The sequence below is a fragment of the Ochotona princeps genome, chromosome X (genome assembly GCF_030435755.1).
Source record: "Ochotona princeps isolate mOchPri1 chromosome X, mOchPri1.hap1, whole genome shotgun sequence".
Classification (NCBI taxonomy): domain Eukaryota; kingdom Metazoa; phylum Chordata; class Mammalia; order Lagomorpha; family Ochotonidae; genus Ochotona; species Ochotona princeps.
The window spans coordinates 32,261,133-32,281,915 of record NC_080865.1 but is presented as its reverse complement, the minus strand read 5'-3'; the positions used below and the strand labels follow the sequence as shown (position 1 = coordinate 32,281,915).

The 20,783-nt window shown below is 37.8% G+C and overlaps 1 protein-coding gene across 1 annotated transcript in view; it reads right to left on the bottom strand.

Moving 5' to 3' along the window:
• The window catches only part of TEX11 (testis expressed 11), a 254,871-nt gene that overhangs the window by 37,597 nt on the left and 196,491 nt on the right, over positions 1 to 20,783 (bottom strand). Inside the window, exon 24 of the mRNA XM_058658776.1 lies at positions 15,435 to 15,507. Coding sequence (XP_058514759.1) covers positions 15,435 to 15,507 — 73 coding nt within the window. The remainder of the gene's footprint in view (positions 1 to 15,434; positions 15,508 to 20,783) is intronic.

Here is a 20,783-nt window from a genome sequence, read left to right as displayed (position 1 = left end):
TGGGAGTTACAGCCAGATAAATCAGCATAACCAAATAAATAAATAGCATCCAAATTGGAAAGACATATGTTAAACTGTCACTGTTCATAGAAGATATCATTCTATATACAAAAAAAATCTCATAGAAACCGCCAGAAAGCAAAGAATTCAGCAAAGTTGTAGATGCAAGATTAACATGCACAAATCAGTTGTTTTAATATCAGTAATGAATAACCCAACAAGGAATTTAAGAAAGCAATTCAATTTGTGATAACACCTAGAAGAGTAAAATATCAAGGAATAAATTTAGCCAAGGAGATAAAAAAAAAAACCTCTAGCGTAACTGTAAAACATTGATGAAAGAAACCCTTTTTTAATAAAAAAAGAAATGGAAAATACAATCCTCAAATTCATATGGAATTTTAGGCAACGCTAAAAGACTACGATAACCTTGAAAAAGAACTGAGTTAGAGAACTAATACTTCTCTACTTAAAAAATACTAAAAAGCTATTGCCATGGCATCTGAGACTAAATCTCCACTTGTGGAGCCAGCAATCCATATGGGCACCAGTTTGCTTCCCAGTGGCTGCACTTTTGATTCAGCTCCCTGCTAATGGCCTGGGAAGGCAGTCAAGAAGGTGCCAAGTCCTTGGCAAGCTGCACCCACGTGGGAGATCTGGAAGAAGCGCCTAGCTTTGGATCAGCCTAACTCTGGCTGTTGCAACCATTTGGGGAGCAGAGGCTAGAAGATCTCTCTGTCTCTCCTCTCTCTGTAACTGCTGTTCGAATAAAAATAAATAAATGTTAAAAAACTTATTACAAAGCTACCATAATGTAGTACCCACCTATCACACCACTGAGTCTAATAATGAACTCAAAATTAATTGATGATCTCTATGTAAGTACTAAAGCCACAAAATTTTTAGATGAAAACACAAGGATTAATCTACATGGTCTTACATTTGGCACTGGATTCTTAAGACATGCCACCAAAACAAAGATATGCAGGTGATATCACAAGTGATTGGCTTACTGCTACTTCAAGTAGGAGATCTGGATTCAGTTTCTAGCTCTTGGTTTTGATCCGGCCCACATTTTGGGGGAGTAAACCAGTGGATGGAAAATTTGTCTCTTGGGCCCGGCGGCGTGGCCTAGCGGCTAAAGTCCTCGCCTTGAAAGCCCCGGGATCCCATATGGGCGCGGTTCTATTCCCGGCAGCTCCACTTCCCATCCAGCTCCCTGCTTGTGGCCTGGGAAAGCAGTCGAGGATGGCCCAAAGCTTTGGGACCCTGCACCCACGTGGGAGACCCGGAAGAGGTTCCTGGTTCCTGGCATCGGATCGGCGCAGCACCGGCCCGTTGCGCTCACTTGGGGAGTGAAACATCGGATGGAAGATCTTCCTCTCTGTCTCTCCTCTCTGTATATCCGGCTATCCAATAATAATAAATATCTTAAAAAAAAAATTTGTCTCTCTTTTCCTCTGCTCTCAAATAAACTACAAAAGTTTAAAAACTTTTTGTGCATCAAAAGACACTATCAAGAAAGCAAAAAGACAATATAAAGAATAGAAGAAAATATCTGCAAATCATGTTTCTGATAAAAATTAATACACAGAATCACAAAGAAACCCTAAAACTCAACAACAGAAAAGCAAACAGCCAATTTTAAAAACAGCAAAGGACTTGAGCAGACAAACCCTTTTTTCCCTTCAAAAAACGATACTTGTGTAAAATGGCCAGTAAACACATGAAAGCCATGCTCTAAATCAGAAAACTGGAGGGAGGCTGAGTTCTGGTCGGGTCACAGTTGTAATCCCTTGGCACAAATATCAATTCGGCTTTGACGCACCATGCCGGATTAGACCACAGCACAGTTTGGTGCTCCGGAGGACGGGCTCGGCTAGGCCTCAACCCCATCTGAGCCATATATGAGATACGCGTGGGTATGGACGAGCCGTGGCTGGGCTGAAACTCTCAACAGCAGGAACCAGAATGGATTGAAGAGCGGAGCTGGCCGAAGGACCTGCTGGAATGCGTGAAGCCCGACACCATGAAGGAGTCGGAGGGAGGAACCTGAACAGTTCCTCTGACAGGACACTGACTCTACAAATAAACGCAAGAAGCATGGAGGTAAATAACCCAGAAGAGGCTTTGGAATGTGACCCACTGGAATACACTTGGCTCGGGTTGGGGCAGACCAGGCTGAGTCGGTTCACGTCATCCACTGGCAAGCCCAAGTGCTGAAACTGTGTGGGGGCCTGGCCGGGTTTGGTTGCGATTAAAAAAAAAAAAAAAACAGTACAAAACACAAAATGCCAAGGTGAAATGGCCTGTGCTAGTAGGGAATGCAACACCCGACCAGCACTCCTCCCACTGGTTTACGTGAGGGACGAGAGTGTGATGGGCAGAGCCGGGGAGAGATGCGATACTCATTGGTTCCAATAGAGGTCGGGGCTCAGAAGAGAACCAATCCAGGGGTTAAAACCAGCAGCTGATCGGAGTGATGGACTGTGGCGGGCACTGTGCTTACTAGTAGTACATGTAGGAGCCTGGACTGGGAATGCCTCAAAGTTTTTTTTAGGGGGATTCCCCTGAACAAAATGGAGGAATCAAAGCATTAATCAAAAAAAGATGGAAAATGGAGTAGATGAATCAACCACCTCAGCTTTATGCTTGCAGCGAAAAACTGGACAAGGGGAAACCCTAAGACGGACTATGTCAATCAGTGAACTCTGCACCAGCCTCATCATACCTGGACTGTTGCTGATGATATGTTGGAGCTTCTAATTGATCGAGGTGACGCTCTGCTGGCTCTGCCTACAAACCTGAGAGGGCCTCCCTAAGAGGCCGTTGAACTTGAACTGGACAAGTGGGATGCTGGACTCTGTATGGTGTAAACTTTTAATTAGGGAATCTCAACGGAACTTGAGCTGTGGTTATGCATCAAGGTGAAGGAATTCATGATGGGGGAAGGGTTTGGGGTGAAGGGGGGGGAATCCCAGTACCTATGAAATTGTGTCATGTAATGCAATGTAATTAATGAATAAATGAATATTAAAGAAAAAAAATTTAAAAAAAAAGGAATGTAAAATGATGTGGCCGCTATGAAAACAAACTGGCAGCACCTCAAAAAGTTAAATGTTAAATTATTACGTGTTGTAGCAATTATACTCTTAGGTATATAACCAGAAGAACAGAATATTTGTGCACTAATAATCATAGCACCATCACTCACAATAGTCAAGAGGTAGAAACAACCAGGACAAATCAACAGGGAGATAAATATGCATAATTCCACTTAAAGAAAACATTTAGAATGGGCAAATTCGCAGAGATAGAAAGTATGTTAGAGGCTACCAGGTGCTATGGGAATAGTAGATGGGGAATTATTGCTTAATGGACAGAGATTCTGGTTGAGACATTGAAAAAATTGTGGAAACAGATAGTGGTGCTGATTGCATAACACTGAACCTAAGGTCACTGAATTATATACTTAAAAAGCTCAAATGACCAATTTTATGTTACATATATTTTATCTCAATAAAACACATATGAACACTTATAGTTATGTACTATACTCCAAATAGAGAAGCTTACTTGCTTACTTTCTTTCACGTTATTATTAAATTAATTAGTCATTAACTATTGTAACGCATAGAAAGTTTTTTTTAATTGAGCACTAGCCTGAAGACTGCTCTGAGATACAAGCCAGAGTCTGTATCTTCAACAAAGAAGATTGATGTCAGCACTTCATAGGAAAAGACTGGATCATGTACTTCAAATTACTGAGATGTCAAAATAGACATGTATACAAGCTTCTGAGTTCACATTGCATAGATGGTTTTCAGAACAAATCAGTGGTTGAGTCAGGCTTTCCAGGGATTTTTGCTTGAGTTCAGAAGTATATGGCTTCATGGAAGTAGACTGCTAATCCAAGATCCAGCAGAACACTAACTAGTCACAAGGGATTGCATAAAATGGATGAGAAAATTTAACTGTGGTTATTTGGAATATTACTGATGTTTTTAAATGTTCTATTTTCTGAATACACAAGGAAACTCATTCTTTCCTTAAAATTATTTGTAACTCAAAGCAATGTAATGGATGCTGCTTTTTGTAAATTATTTTATAAAGCTAAAATTCTTGCTGGTCTTCTTCCTCTGATTCCCTCCTCTTGAAATCAGAAACTCCTATAAGGTTCTAAAAGTTCATGGAAAATGGTAATAAAAGATAATGCAGGAGAGACTCAAGCTAGTTAATTAGAGAGACCCTGCACTTGCTTCTGCTGCAAAGAACCAGAATAACAAAGGAAGGATTGTGTTTCCAGGAGATTGACTGAGGGAAAAGTTCAGTAAAGGAATGATGGAATGCTAAACGGCACAGACTCTCAGAGAGCCAGCAGAGAGGGAGGAAAAAGCACACTGCACCTGCTACCCAGCTCCTAATCGGGGATTTCACTTTGCCATGAAATAGAAAGCTCTGCAACACACCATTCATTACTGCAGAGCACAGTCTGAATTGCAGGAGAATCTCACAGTCCTCACTGACTTGAAATCCAGTCTAGAAAGCTGACAGGGATCCACGTGACCACTTTGTTCCAAAAAAGGAACCCACGTTTCCTCTCCTTGTCAAAGCTACAGACCGAGCTGCTAAGCACAGTCACTACAGGCAACTTTGCCACTGCCAGAAGACCTCCAAACCAGGGCACTCCTCAGAGCAAAGAGCAGGTTCCTTTGTGTCTTGCTGCTGTGGAATTTCTGGGAACAAGCCACAGGGGTCACCCTTGCTTACCCTGTTTGATTTGAAGAAGTTCCCCTTAACTTCTTTGGGCTCAGTACCTTCCCCTTAACTTCTTTGGGCTCAGTACCAGTAGGAGCTGATACACAAGCCCTGGTGCCAGACCAGAGGAAAACCCCCTTCTGTGTCTTAGCTCAGGACACAAACAGGCCAGGGCACATGCCCCAACATCACCCTTAGAATAAGCCCAGAGCAACTGAGTACACTCCCTTCTGTGTTCTGCAGCTCTAGGACTGGAGCAGTTGATGCTATATAGTCTCAAGTAACTGGTACTCACTGATAGGACCTGGAGCGTCCAGTTTGCATTGCTCTGCTTCAGACTGGCAGCTGTCAATCCACAGTTCCTAGCATAACCGACACTTTGCCAGTGAAAGCTGGGTAAGGACCCCATCACATTCTACAGCTCTAGGATCTTAATTATCAACTCTGCAAGTCCCAGGGACACTGGTACTCACTCTCTGAGGCCTGGGGAAGGCTCTGTTTGCTTTTTACTATGCCAGTCCTGAAACTGCTAGTGCACAATCCCCAGCATAATCTAGAATTATCCTGTGGGACCTGGGTAAGCTACCCTAATCTATCCTGCATCTCCGGAACTGTTAGAATTGGAGTTATATTTCACAGTCACATGAGATCATCCTGTGGGACCTGGGGAGGGTCTTGCATTCCATTATTCCAGATCTATATTTACCACAGCACAATTTTCATTATAACCTGCACTTGATCTGTGAGACTTGGCTAAGGTCTCCACTGTATCCTGTAGCACTAGGTCTGGGATTGTTGACTCTCTAAGTCCTGGTAACACACTCACCTTGTGGAACCTTCAGAAGGCCCTATATATTTCACAGTTGCAGGCCCACAACTGCCAGTATATAATCCCCAGTATAACCTTTGTGTTTCCCACAAGATAACACCTTGTGGACAAGGTATCCTTCCTTTCCTGCACCTCTGGTATTTTGACTATTGGTACTGTATTCCTCCGCCATCTGAACCCACTCTGTGAGACCTGAGAAAAACCTTACCTGGAATCTACTCCAGGTCCATCATGCCTACCACAATTATCAGCATAACATGTGTGTACCCTGTGGGTCCAGGGCAAGGTCACCTTCATATTCTTCAATACTGAGATTGGCACTTTCAGTATTAGAGCACCCAGAATCACCTCTGCTTACCCAGAAGAACATAGAGAAGTTTGCATCCACACACCACAGATCCAGGGCCATAGTTTTTGGTACCATAAATTCAAGCATCATTAAGGCTCATCTGGCATGATGAAGGCATAGTCTCCACTGTGTCCCAAAGCACCAGGTATGTGGTTACTACCACCACAAAGTCCAGTGTGACTGACATGCAACTCTGTTGGCCTCAAGATGTACACCTTTGGAAGCCAACATCTACTTAAAAGTCAGGACTACCTCTAAACACTGCTGCAGACTAGACAATTACGGCACTTATAGACTCTGCTGATATGGATTATAAATGAAGAATGCACATGAGGTTACACTTCTTGGCTCACCTAGAACTAAAGCCAAGCAGCTGACACCCTATAAACCATCTAAACAAAAAAAATTTTCTTTCCAACAAAAGCTACTCCATAAAGTAGAAGCAACTGTTATACCAGATGCACAGACCTTAATGTAGGAACACAGGAAACATGAAGAAGCAAGGAAGCATGACACTTCCAAAGGAATGCAATACTTCTCCAGAAATAGACCTATGAAATGCCTGAAAGAGTTCAAAATAATTATTCTAATGAAATTCAGTGACATACAAGAGATAGGTCACAGAAATGAGGAAGACACGGATGATATGAATGAGAAATTCAACAAAGAAATATAAATTATTAAAAGAACTGATCAAATTTTAGAGCTGAGAATTTTAGTGAATTCTTTACAAAAATTAGGACATCAACATCAAGAAAGGAAGAACTTCTAACCTTGAGGACAAGACTTTTGAAATAATCCAGTCAGATAAAAATAGTAGAACATAATTTAAAATAATGAAGACCATAAGCAAACAAATATTCACATTATGGAACACCTGAAGGAGAAGATAAGGAAAAAGTGGTTGAGAACTTATTTAAAATAAATTATATTTACTTATATAAATAATTATAGTTAAAATAATAGTTAAACATTTTCCAAGTATTTAAAAACGTGTATTTATTTATATGAAAGTGAGATATAGTGTGAGAGAGAGATCTAAAAATCTTTCATCCCAATGGCTACAATGGAAGGGGCTCAGCCCAGCTACAGTAGGAACCACCACCTGGGTCTCCCACGTGGGTGGCAGGAGCCCAAGTCCTTGAGCCATCATCTGCTGCTTTCATAGGCACATTAGCAAAGGACTGGATCAGAAGCAGAGCAGCCAGGACTTGAATCTGGTGCTCTGATATGGGATGCTAACATTGCGGGGGGTAGCTTAGTGCCCTGTGGCACAAAGGTGGCCCCTCCAAGCCTTGAAAGGAAACATTTATATTCAGATATAGAAAGCTCCAAAGATATCAACCAGAATCAACCAAAAGTATCCTTCTCCAAGGCATATTATAGTCAAATCGTCAAAAGTTAAGGATAAGGAGAGAATCCTAATGACAGTGAGAGAAAACCGTCAAGCTACATATGGGGGAAAACCCATTAGACTAACAGCAAACTTCTCAGGAGTAATCCTACATGCCAGAAAAGAATGATATTATATAATTAAAGTCTTATAAGAAAAAGACTTCTAGCCAAGAATTTTCAATATGGTGAAGCCATCCTTTAGAAGTGATGGGGAAATTAAGCATATCCCAAACAAACAGAAACTGAGAGAATTCATCACCACCAGCCCAACCCTAAAAGAAATCCTGAAGGTAGCCCTACATAAGAAGTATAGGGATCATAGCAACCATCACGAAAACACAGGACAATAAAACAGAGCAGCTGCACAAAAGAGACAGGTATGTCAGAAAACTACCAAAGCAAAACGATAAGTAATAACATAGGCAGAAAGAAACAGAATACATAAAAACAATCATTTCTCAATAAAAAGTTATTGGAGTTTGTTCTTTAACTTTTAATGTAAGTGGACTACATTCCAAAGCCAAAAGATACAGGTATGGCTGAATGAATTTTTTTAAAAAGTTGGCCTGGCGCAGAAGCCTAGTGGTTGAAGGTATCGCCTTGAATGCACCAGGATCCCATATGGGTGCCAGTTCTAATCCTGGCAGCCCTGCTTCCCATCCAGTTCCCTACTTGTGGCCTAGGAAAGCAGTTGAGGATGGCCCAGGGCCTTGGGACCCTGGACCCACATGGGAGACCCGGAATAGACTCCTGGCTCCTGGCTTTGGACTGGCTTAGCTCCAGCTGTTGCGGCCGCTTGGGGAGTGAATCAGTGGATGGAAGATCTTCCTCTCTGTCACTCCTCCTCTCTGTATATCTGACTTTGCAATAAAAAGAAATAAATCCTTTTTTAAAAAGACCTATCTGTGTGTACAAGAAGCTCACTTCTCACATAAAGATCAACATAGACTGAACGTGAAGAGTTGGAATCCATGAAAATGGAAACCAAAAGCAAGCAGGAATAACTATACTCATATAAGACAGACTTTAAAAATCTAAAAAGAGAAAAAAGAGCATTGCATATTGATAAGAGGATTGATTCAGCAAGGAGATATATAATTCTAAGTATATATGCATCTAATGTTAAGCCACCTAAATATGTAAAGCAAATATTATTAGATCCAAAGGGAGAGATAGATTTCAATGCAATAACAGTAGAGGACTTCAACACCCACTGCCATCAAAAGACAGATCATGCAGGCAGGAAATCAAAAAGACACACCAGAACTGAATCACACTATAGAAGACATATTTACAGAACACTTCATCCAGTAGCTCTGTATTACACTTTATTATCTTAATCACAAGGAACATTTCCAGGATAGATTATATAAAGTAACAAATCAAATTTCACTGAATTTAAAAAAATTGAAATAATGGCACGTATTTTCTCAGACTACAACTGAATAAAGCTAGACATAAACAATAAAAAGAACAACAGAAAATTTACAACACACAGAAATTGAACAATATATTCCTGAATGACCTATGGATCACTGAGGAAATGAAAAAAGGAAATACAAATATCTCTTCAAATAAATCAAATGAAGCATACATTAAAATTTATGAGATAAAAGTATAAATATGTCAACGGGGAAATCTGAATCAGTAAGTACATATATTAAAAGGAAAAAAAACCCCAAAGATTTCAAATTAATGAGGACTCAAACTAAGCACTCCAATATGGGGTGTGGGCGCCCTCAAGTGGCAGCTTAACCCACAGTTCTACAACTGTGTCAAAGTATGAAGCCAGCTTTACTCTAACACCAAAAGCAAAGACACAACTCCAAAGCAAAACTGCAGATCAATTTGCTTGATAAACATAGATGAAAAAATTCTCAAGAAAATATCTACAAACAGAATCCAATAGTACAAAAAAAAGATTAGAAGCAAGATTTATCCTAGGGAAGCAAGGATGGTTCAACATTCACAAACCAATAAACACAATAAATGACATAAACAGAATGAAGAAAATCGAAGGATCCAGCTCAATATTCTCAGAAAAAAGGCATTTGATAAAATTCAGTATCTTTTCATGATAAAAACTCTCAAAAAAGTTGGTATTATTCTTCATGGCCTAGTGTGATGGCTCAATTGGCTAATCTGCCCCTTGCAAGTGCTAGGATCCCACACGGGCACTGGTTCATGTCCCTTCTGCGCCACTTCCCATTCAACTCTCTTCTTATGGCCTAGGACCCTGAAGCCACATGGGAGACCTGGAAGAAGCTATTGGCTCCAGATGGGCTCAGCTCGGGCCATTGTGGCCATTTGGGGAGTGAACTAGTCAATCGGAAGATCTTTCTCTGTATCTCTGTAAACCCACCTTTCCAATAAAAATAAACAAATATTTTATGTGAAAATATGATATCTCACAGACATATCATACTGAATGGAGGAAAGCTGAGATGTTTCCTTTCACATCTGAAACAAGAAAAGGAGATCCATTTTCATATTCTTACTCAGTATAGTAATGAAAATATTAGCAAGAGCAAGTAAGTGAAGACAGAAGTAAAGCACACTGAAACTGAAGTTAAAATATTCATGTTTGCAGATAATATGATTTTATGGATGGAAAAACTTAAAAACACTTGATCAAAAATCTATTAGAACTGATTAAAAAGCTGGTACAATTTTATGTACAAAGTGAAAAATAGTAGCATTGTTTTTGCACTACTAGTAATGATCTAGCTGAAAGGAAAATCCCAATAGGTGAAAAAGTATCAGGAATGAATCTAATCAGAAAAGGCAAACATTTCTACAAAGAAAAAATATAAAACACTTGTGGAAGTAATCATAGAGAACACAAAAAATTGTAAAGATTCTATGTTTGTGCACTGGAAGAATTAATATTATTAAAATGTTCATATTTCCCGAAACAATCTAGAACACTCAACAGAAATCCCAACAAAGCACAGATTAGATTTTTTACAGAATTAAGAAAAAATACTAAAAGTAACAGAATCACAAAAAACTCATAAAAGCCAAAGTAATCTTGAGCATAAATAAATAATTGGATGCGTCACAATTCCTGACTTCAAAGCACAGAACAAAGTTACAGTAATTGAAGTGGCATAATACTGGCATAAAAGCTGATCCAGGGATCAACAGAGTAGAATAGAGAACTCAGAAATTAGTTCACGTACATGTAACCAATTAATTTTTAAGAAAAATGCCAAGCATATACATTGAAGAAAGAAGTCTTTTTAATAAATGGTGCTGGTAAACCTGGATATACATATATAAAACAAAATGAAACATCACATACGAAATTCAAGTCAAAGATAGACCGAAGACATAAATGTAAGTTCACAAATTATGAAACTGCTAGAACATAGGGGAAACATTTCAATACACTGACGGAGGCGATTTTGCTTTGCCTTAAACCCAAAAAGTGTAGGTGGCAAAAGTACAACTAGAAAAGGGGAATTATATCAAACTCAGAAGTCCGTGCACAGGAAAGTAGAAAAATCAGCAGTGTGGAGAGGGCTGGTGCCCCACAGCAGATTAAGCTACAGTTGTGAAGCCAATATCCCACATGGGCACCAGTTGGTGTCTCCGCTGTTCCAATTCTGATCCTGCTCCCAGTTAATGGCCTAGGAAAGCAGTGAAGGAGGGCCTAAGTGTTTGGAGGCCTCAGCCACATGAAAGACTTGTAAGAAGTTCCTGGTTTCAGCCCAACCATTTTTTGTAGCCATTTAGGGTATGAACCAATATATGAAATCTCTCTCTTCTGTCTCTCCCTCTCTGTTTATAACTCTGCCTTTCAATAAATAAATAAGTAAATACATAACTAAATAACTAACTAAATAAATCTTAAATAAAAATAGGGTGAAGAGATATCTGATAGAATATCAGAAAATAGTCGCAAACATCTCATTGGACAAAGGATTAATAACCATAAATATATCAAGGCCTCAAAAACCCATCATCATCAACAAAAGACCATACGATCAGTTCATCTAGGAAATGGACAAAGAACTTGAATACATATTTTTCAAAAGAAGAAACACAGATGTCCATCAAATACATGAAAAGAACTCAGCACTAACTACATTAACCTACCAGCAGTGTGTTATCAACCCCTTTTCTCCACATCCTTGGCAGCGTTACACTGTCTTTTGGATAATAGCCACTCTAAATGGGTGACTGCTCACCGTGATTTGGATTTGTACTTTTCTAGTGGCTGGAGATAGGATCCTGGTACTTCGCCTACAGGGTCCTAGTCTTAAAAGAAACAGAAAATTGCATTTCTGATAGGCTAAAAGCTTCACGAAATATGTGGGCCCTTAAGAAGACATCATTTTGCCGTGCATTTGTAAGTATGACAAGCGAAACATAGTGGGGAGTTTTTTGGACTTGGATACTTTGGAATAGCATATAAGAAGGGTGTTTGGAAATTTGATCGGAGATTTCCTATAAAAATGTCTATACAGGAGTCCAAGGTCTGCATTTGTTGGGTATTAGACAACTCCAGATTTGCAAAATAAATTCAAGGAAAACTATGTGGTTAATTAACATTTTTGCTGTACCTATTTGAATAATAGCAGCAAATTTAAAGAAGCTAGCTTGTTTTGTGATGAAGAATGTTATTTCTTTGAGATTATAATTATCATGGAAGAGGGTGATGGATGGGAAATTAACCAGGAAACATCATGAAGGAGTTTAAGAAAAAGAAATTACTGCGGCCAGTATCACAGCATCTCATATTGAAGCAGTCATTTGAGAACCAGCTACTCTGTTTCCACCCCTCCCTACTAGTGCACCTGGAAAAAACAGTAGAAATGGTCCAAGCTTGGGTCACTGCCAGCTATGTGGGAAACCTATAGAGAAGTTTAGGTTCCTGGGTTTTTAGGGCTCCTGGCTTCCGTCTGGTCCAGCCCCAGCTATTGCAGGCATTTGGGGAGTAACTAGCAGATGGAAGACTCTTTCTCTATCATTCTTTCTTTCGAATAAATAAAATAAATCTGTGTGTTCCATCTAGTGTACATTTTAGAATTATTTCTAAGCTAATTCGAGCCTTTTGAGTTGTAAAAAACTGTTAGTAGTGCAAATGATTCCTGCCCACAGATACGTGAGCTATGTTCCATGAAGACAAAATTAACTGATCATTTTCTGTGGATATTGGCCAGTTTTACATTTACTTGCAAACCATTTAGCATTCTTAATTGCTGGCATGTGTTTGTCTTTTCTGAACATACTGGTTAACTGGTTCCCTTACAAAAACTGTTTGACATGTGCTTCTCCAAAAAATGAAAACGGAAATTAAAATTTTAATTTAGTATTTCATCTGGAAGAATGATGCATATGAAGGACTGGCAGAGGAGATCTAAAAAGGCCAAGTCCTCAAGAAGAAAATGAAAATAATGGAATAAAACTACCAGGAACGTAATTCAAGAAAGTTGACTAGAAATAGAGGAATACTTGAATAATTTCTGGATTCCCACCAGCAGTGAATTAGAGTTCCTGTTGTTCTGTATTCTCACCAGCATTTGGTGTTAGTGTTTTGGATCAGGCCATTCTAATAAGTGCAGCATCTTACGTGAGTTTTAATTTGGAATTCTCTAATAACTGCAAATACAATGTTCCTATTTCCTTCTTTCTAGGAACACAATTAGATTGTTTCTGTGTGTATATGTGTGCACATGCAGGTACCAAGACTACAGACAGGGATACATAAGTATATCTCTATACCTCTATGTCTTTCTATCTCTAGCTAGCCCTGTTCCTAAAAAAAAAAAAGCTGAATTTTTTTAATCAGACAGCTAGCATTGTGAGACACTTTACTTAGTGAAAATCATGGACACCATGAATTCTGCTGCGGATACTTTAGATTCTGGTATAGAGTATACATTTTCCAGATGTTCTGTAGGGTTTTTTTTTTTAAGATTTATTTATTTTTACTGGAAAGTCAGATTTACAGACAGAAGGAGAAAGAACGATCTTCCATTCACTGGATCACTCCCCAAGTGGCTGCAATGGCCAGAGCTGAGTCAATCCGAAGCCAGGAGACAGGAGCTTCTTCTAGGTCTCCCATGTGGGTGCAGAGTCTCAAGGCCTTGGGCTGTCCTTCACTGCTTTCCCAGATCACAAGTAGCGAGTTGGAAGGGAAGTGGAGCAGCTGGTATATGAACCAGTGCCCACATGGGATCCTGCTGCATGCAAAGCGAGGACTTTAGCCACTAGGCTACGGTTCTGTGCCCCAGATATTCTGTAGTTTTAAATGGTAGGATTTTTTTTCTTTTAATTTCCATTATGAATTTCTTGCTTTTGAATTGTGATTAGATAATGTATGCTTTATTTACTTGCTTTGAAATTTATCCAAGGTTTCATTGCCATCAATTTTGTAAATATTCAAAGGGCATATGAAAAGAAGGCATGTTTTCAGTTTTTAGAATAAAGAGAGTACTCAGGCTATGAATTATATTTCCACTAAATCTTCTGTGGTAAGTATGTTACTTAGGTCCCTTCTATCCCTCTTTTTAAAAATTTTTATTTATTTTTATAGGATAGTCAGATGTACAGAGAGAAGAAGAGACAGAAAGATCTTCTGTCCATTGAGTCACTCCCCAAGTAGCCGCAACAGCCAGAGCTGAGACAATTGGAGGCCAGGAGCCAGGAGCCAGGAGCCTCTTTCAGGTGTCCCATGTGGGTGCAGGGTCCCAAGGCTTGGGGCCATCCTCCACTGCTTTCCTAGGCCACAAGCAGGGAGCTGGATGGGAAGTGGAGCAGCCAGGACATGAACTGGCACCCATATGGAATGCCAGTGTACTCAAGGTGAGGATTTTGTCATTAGGATATCACTCTAGGCCCTATCTCTCCTTTCTTTATTTCACCCACTTTGATGGCTTTCATAGATTAAGAGAGAGAAATTAAAGTTTATGTGTTCATTATCCTTCATTATAATTCCTATAACTTGATATCATAATATTTCAAAGATGTGACATACATTAAAAAGAACAAAACAAGCCTGCAATTTCTAAACATCGAGAAACCGATTTTATCAACATGTTAAAATGACAATGCATTGTGACCAAAGAGAATTTATTCTAGGAGTGCAATGAAGATGAAGTTTTGGGAAACATATTATTGTACTTAATATAGTAATAGTTAAAAAAGACTATCTATACAGAATCTGAAAAGGCATTTAATTCAACTCAATATCCACTGGGTATAAACACTTCTAAGACAGGAAGAGCTGTACACACTATAAAAATGTCTAAATAAACTTAATAATAGCCTGCTACTCTTGTTAATGACTAAAACATTTTCCAAAGGTTTACAACTCTTTGATAATTTCATAATAAAGTATTAGCATGATCTAATTTCTTATGACAGAATTTTCATATTTAAAATGTGTTATTGATAAGAGGATTTCATATTTTCAGATACAAGTCTAATATAACTATACTTGCCTCCCTTCATTTTTCCCTCAAACCGCTCTTTCTTTTCCTTCAATTTTTGCAATACTTTTTTTGAATTTCACATATACTGTTTTAAGAACATAATGATACAAGCCACTACAGCCTTCCTATCGCTCACCCTCCCTCCTCCTTCTCTTATATTCCATTTTAATTTTTATACTTTCAATTTTCTTTATGACCACAAACTTAACTCTGCACCAAAATAAAGAATTCAACAAAAAGTAATCAGAAAAACTGTTGTTTCTCAAAAGTATAGATAAGGGCTAGAAACAATAAGCAAATCTCTAAATGTCATCTGATAAATTGACTGCAGTTTGAAAGACTCCACAGTCTGAAATAGAGTCTGACTAAATTAGATACCAAGTGTAGTAATCTAGTAGAATTAATGTCGCACACAGTAATGAGCCTATTTTTATACTTAACATTATATCTTTTTAGGTATAATGTTATAGCATTATATTTTTAATATAATATTAATAACATTATGACATTATAAAAAGTCAGTGAGGACAAACAGTTCTTAAAGAATCATCTGAGTGATCAAGTAATTCAGTGGCACAAATTTCTGGCTACAAAGACATGGTTACTCAGATTCTAAAGTCCCTTTGTAATTGTAGTACCACATTTCCAGCTCCCATTTTACCTGTTTGTTTCAGGAGATTCCAGGATCTTCTGCATGGATCGATCAGCTCAGTTGCACGTGCCAGAAATCTGATCTATTGGCAACAATACAATAAGACAATTAGTATCAACAAAAAAGAGCTTGAAGCAAATTTATGTAATCTCACACTATGGTCATTAAAATAGTTAAATAATAAGCAGCTACAAATACTTTAAACTGAACATTTTGGAATTTATACAGAAATATTAAGCTCTATTTGCAGTTTTCCTATTGTCCAAGGAAAATTAGGATTGCACAGAAAATGTTGAGCATTATCAGTTTCCTTAGTATTCTAGAGCAGAAGAGAAACACTTCCAAAATGGTAGTGTAAAGGAGTTTCATGGGCCTTCTCTGCAACAAAATAACCATAACTGTGAAAAATTACAAAACATAATCATGTAGTCTCAGGAAACTGATCTGAGGATATACAGAAAACGAAGAAACATTTATACCAGGGAATCTACTAATTTTTAGTAAGCAGAGAAAAAGCCTTTGATATTGGAGCCACTACCAGGGTACCATCGCTAATCTCTTGCCACTCAGTGCAATGTAAACTCTGTTTAGGGTGGATCCAATAAAGAAAATGGGGCTGGAATGGTGGCTCACCAGGTTATTCCTTTGCCTGCAAGAGCCATCATCCCATATGGGCACTGGTTCATAGCCCAGATGCGCCACTTCTGATCCAGCTACTTGCTTATGGAAGTGGAGGATGGCTTAAGTTTTTGGGCCCCTGAACCCATGTGGGATACCAAGAGGAGGCTCCTGGCTTCAGATTGGGTCAGCTTCAGCCACTGTGCCCATTTTCATTTGGGGAGTGGACGAGCAGATGGAGGATCTGTGTTCCTCCTTCTCTCTGTAAAATCTATCTTTCAAATAGCAGCAAATAAATCTTGAAAGAAGAACAAGAAGAAGAAGAGAAGGAGGAGAAAATGCAACATCTAGCTCCCAGGCTACAAATTCCTAGGGAGGACAGACTGCTGGTGCTTCTCATCCTCCCCAAGTCTGCACTGTAGAATCTCTACTGCCAATAACAAGCACAATGGGAGGCCAGAGCTTTCTCCCTCTATTCAGCCCATTTGCAGGACAAAAGCTCTAACTCAACCATGCCAAGTATAGAATGTTGCATCTCACACTGAACATCACATTGTACACCGTAATTATGTACACTATATGTGTTAAAAAGTTTGAATTAAAAAGTTTAGAACTAAGAAAATAAAGTTGGATCTCAATTGCTCTCTTATCAGTTTGCTTACAGAAAAGCAATGTGGGTTAGCTGCAGCTCTCCAGGAGCCACCCACGAAAATTCAGTCAGGGTTCTTGGCTTTTACCACATTTGCTCAAACCAACATAATCTGATTGAGAAATGTGTTTCAATATGCACCGCCAGTGGTTCTGTCAACATGAAAAGGGTACAGGCTTCAGTAGTTGGAATAGGCAATGTTCCTTGAATGAATTATCCAATACATCCACCCAATTAAAAAACAAAAACAAACGCTGTCGTCTTTTGTACATAAAACAAAACAAAAATTAAAAAAAAAACTGAAGGAAACCACACTTAAAGAAGGAACAATGCTCGAGAAATAGAAAATTTAAACAGAGACAAATTCATAACAAGAATCACATGGAAATTCTGGAATTGTAAAGTATAACAATGGAAACAAAAACTTGAATAGAGGGTATCAACATGAGATTTGAGTTGGGAGAAGAAGTGATCACCAAGCATGAAAACAGAGAAACAGAGATTATGAAACAAGAGCAGAATGAAAAAGAATGAATAAATATTAACAAAAACTCAGAAAAATGTAGGATACCATTAAACACATCAAAATACTGGTATTGCTAAGAGGACAGAACAGAGAAGCAGCAAAAACAGAACAAAACAAAACAAAACAAAACAAAAAACCAAACAAACAAAAAAACCCCCCAAAACAAAACAAAACCCCCAAAACAAAAAACTATTAATATTAAAGCTTCACACTTTTAACGAAAAACATTTATCTTCATATTCAAGAATCCCAACAGACTCTAGGCAGGATAAATGCAAAAAAAAAAAAAATGCAACGCCGATGTCAAAATACTAAAAGATAAAGAGAAAACTCTGAAAGTAACAAGAAAAAATGACATCAATATGAGGATGGCTCAGAAAGGATACAGAAAAACGTAATTAAAGTATGGATTTTAAAAAATCCATATTTGTCTATTTTGTTCATGATATGAATTTTGGTGAACTTTTGAAGATCCCTTTAGATGTGTACATTTCAAATTTTGCACTAAAATAAACTTACCTAATTTTAATTCCATTTGCTCATTTTTCAAGTGCCCTCATTTTATTGGCCATCTAATATATAAAATGCAATATACTTCACAGTAACAGCATTAAAGAAGCAGGTGGTAACAAGGCTATTTTGTAATAAGGGAATGGAAGTAAACAATAGCTCAAATACATAGCAGAAAATGAGGAAAAGCAGAAACGGTAAATAATACGGTTAATATAACAAATCATATTTACCTTCCTGTTTTCTCTGTTTCTTTGATACATAAAATTATATAAAATGATATTTATCTTTGAAATACATATAAATGTAATGTGTATAACATGATAGAATAAAATAGGTGAGGAGAAAAAAGAGCTAAAATGAGCAATGTTTCTATATTTTATTGGAACTGAGTTCATAATCTAATGAAGATCCTAATGAATCAGTCTATATTATAAGTCTTAAAACACCACTTAGATAAAAAATACAGTAAATACTGTGTAGAAATAGAGGAACTGAAGTGTTACAAAGACAAAACATTCAGTTGAATGCAAACAAGTAAAGGAGGAAAGCAAGAACGAAATACAAGGAAAGAGAAGTAAAATGGCAGTATTAAATTAAACCACAAAAATTGTAACACTAAACCTGACAGGATTAAATAATGTAATAAAAGGTAGAGACCGTCACACTACGTTAAAAAGATGTTAACTCTATTCTACAAACAACGGAAATAGCAGTCATAAACTTTGAAGCAAAAAACATTATTAGTGACAAAGAGGAAAATTTACAGTAATAAAAGGGCTAACAGCTCAGGGAGATGTAGGAATCTTCAAAACATTCATGGAAGTGCTTACTATGAAAAAATTTTACATGGATTTCAACCATCTTGTCTTTTAATTTCATTTTCCTGGAGATTTTCTGAAGCACATTCCATATTTACTTAAGAACAGTGCCCCAATTTATGCAAAGCAAAAATATAATCGAAGGAAAAAACAATTTAAATAGAAACTGGAGATTTCAATATCAAACTTTCGTTTAATTATTTTTAATTTTAGAAGGATTTATTTATTTGAAATGTAGAATGATAGGGAGAGACAGATACCTTCCATCTACTAGTTCACTCCCCAAATGCCTGCCTACAAAAGCTTAGGCCGGGCCAGGCCAAGGGAGCACCAGAACTGGAAACTCCATCCAGATCTCTAACTTCAGTAGCTAGAACCTTCCAGAATGTATTAATAGGAATGTGAATCAGAAATGGAAGCAGGTCTTGAACTCAGGCATTTGAATGTATGATGTGGGCAGCCCAAGTGGTGGTTTAACCCTTTGTACCACAACACTCATCCTCCAACACTCATTTAAATAACATGTAAAGGACGGGTTTCTGGTGTAGCACATTTAGCCACTGCATGATCCATTTGCATTCCATATCAGAATGCCAGTTCAAGTCCTGGTTCCTCCACTCCTACAAAGCTTTCTGTTAACACAACCTGGGAGGCAGCAGTGCTTGGGCCCCTGCCCCCATGTGGGAGATTTGGATGGATTTCTAGGCTTCAGACTTTGGCCTGGTCTTCCCTGACTGTTGTGAACACTTGGGGAAAGAACCAGATGATGGAAAAATGCTCTCCTGCTCTTTTTCTCTCTTACTCTCTCTCTTTGCTTTTCAAGCAAATGATAATACATAAACATTTACTTTATTTAAGTAAAAGCTTAAAAGAAATAACAGGCAGAAATAATCTACAGACATCCATATTTCATGAATCCAACACTCATGCATGTATGCAAAAGAAATCAAAACATATGTCCATTCAAACACTTGCACATGAATCTTTACCACAGCACTATTCCTAACAGTTGAAATTTGGAAGCAACTCAAACGTCTATGAATGAATGCTGAATGACTAAAAACTATCCATGCAACATAATATCATTCAGGAATAAAGAGAATGAAATACTGACACATGTTACAACATGAAGAATGCTGAGAGCATTATTTAGAGATCTGTAAAATAAGGCACTCAGAAAAGACATAGGTAGGATGACACTTAAATTAAATATCCAAAAAATATAAAAGACAAAAAGTCAGAGGACAAAAGTAGAGCTGGTGAAGGGCATGATTAAAATGCTTCTGATAATTATACAACTTTGAGAAAAGTCTCAAAACCATTAAATTGTACATTTAAATGAGTTAATTTTAAGGTATACCTTATACCTTAATAAGTCTATTAAAATACAGGAAAGATTCTGTAAAAGGCCAGACAGTTAATACTTCAGACACTGCCAGACATGCGCATTCTCATGTACATATTTTTTTTAAATTTCCATTTACAATTCTTTACAAATGCAAAATCAGAAAGAGGTCATGGGCCTGATCTGTGCAGTTCGCAGTAGTCTACTCAGCCCTGTTCTAGGAAGAAGATGTAGTTCCTTGAAAAATTACAATCATAAGCATCTTATGTTTTTAAGCATTACTCCTTCCCCCTTAACTCATGCACGGGGGATCGAGATGATATGTGTGTGTGTGTGTGTGTGTGTGTGTGGCCTATCTGTATTCCTTCATCATCTACTTACTTGGAAATACCCCAATTTAGGAGAGTTCAAGAGAACAGTCTGCAGATGTAAATAATAGAATTTAAACAAACATTCAATTAGAGACAGGATCACAGTTTAATTCATAAGGATCATAATTGGATGATGAAAGGCAGAAGTACATCTTCAATTATCTAAGTAGACATACTTTCAAAAGTAAGGAAGATTATATAAGGGTTACGAGGTTAGAGAGTTCTTAGAAACAGAGATGTTCAAGAAGAACACAGAATTAAAAAGGACAGTTAGAAACAAATAGGATGATTAAGGACTGTATTTCAGAGTTTTTGAAATTTCATTGAGTATTTTTGATCTCTAATCATTGAGGAACAAAACTTAACAACATCAGGACTACCGACTGAAAAGGAAAAACTTCTTAAAAGTTGAAAACACTACACAAAGACAAGATAATGTTATATTTCAGAGCAAAACAAAAGTCCCTGTTGAGAATTAAATTTACTTTTATTTGTTAAGAATTATAAGTTTTTGGTTT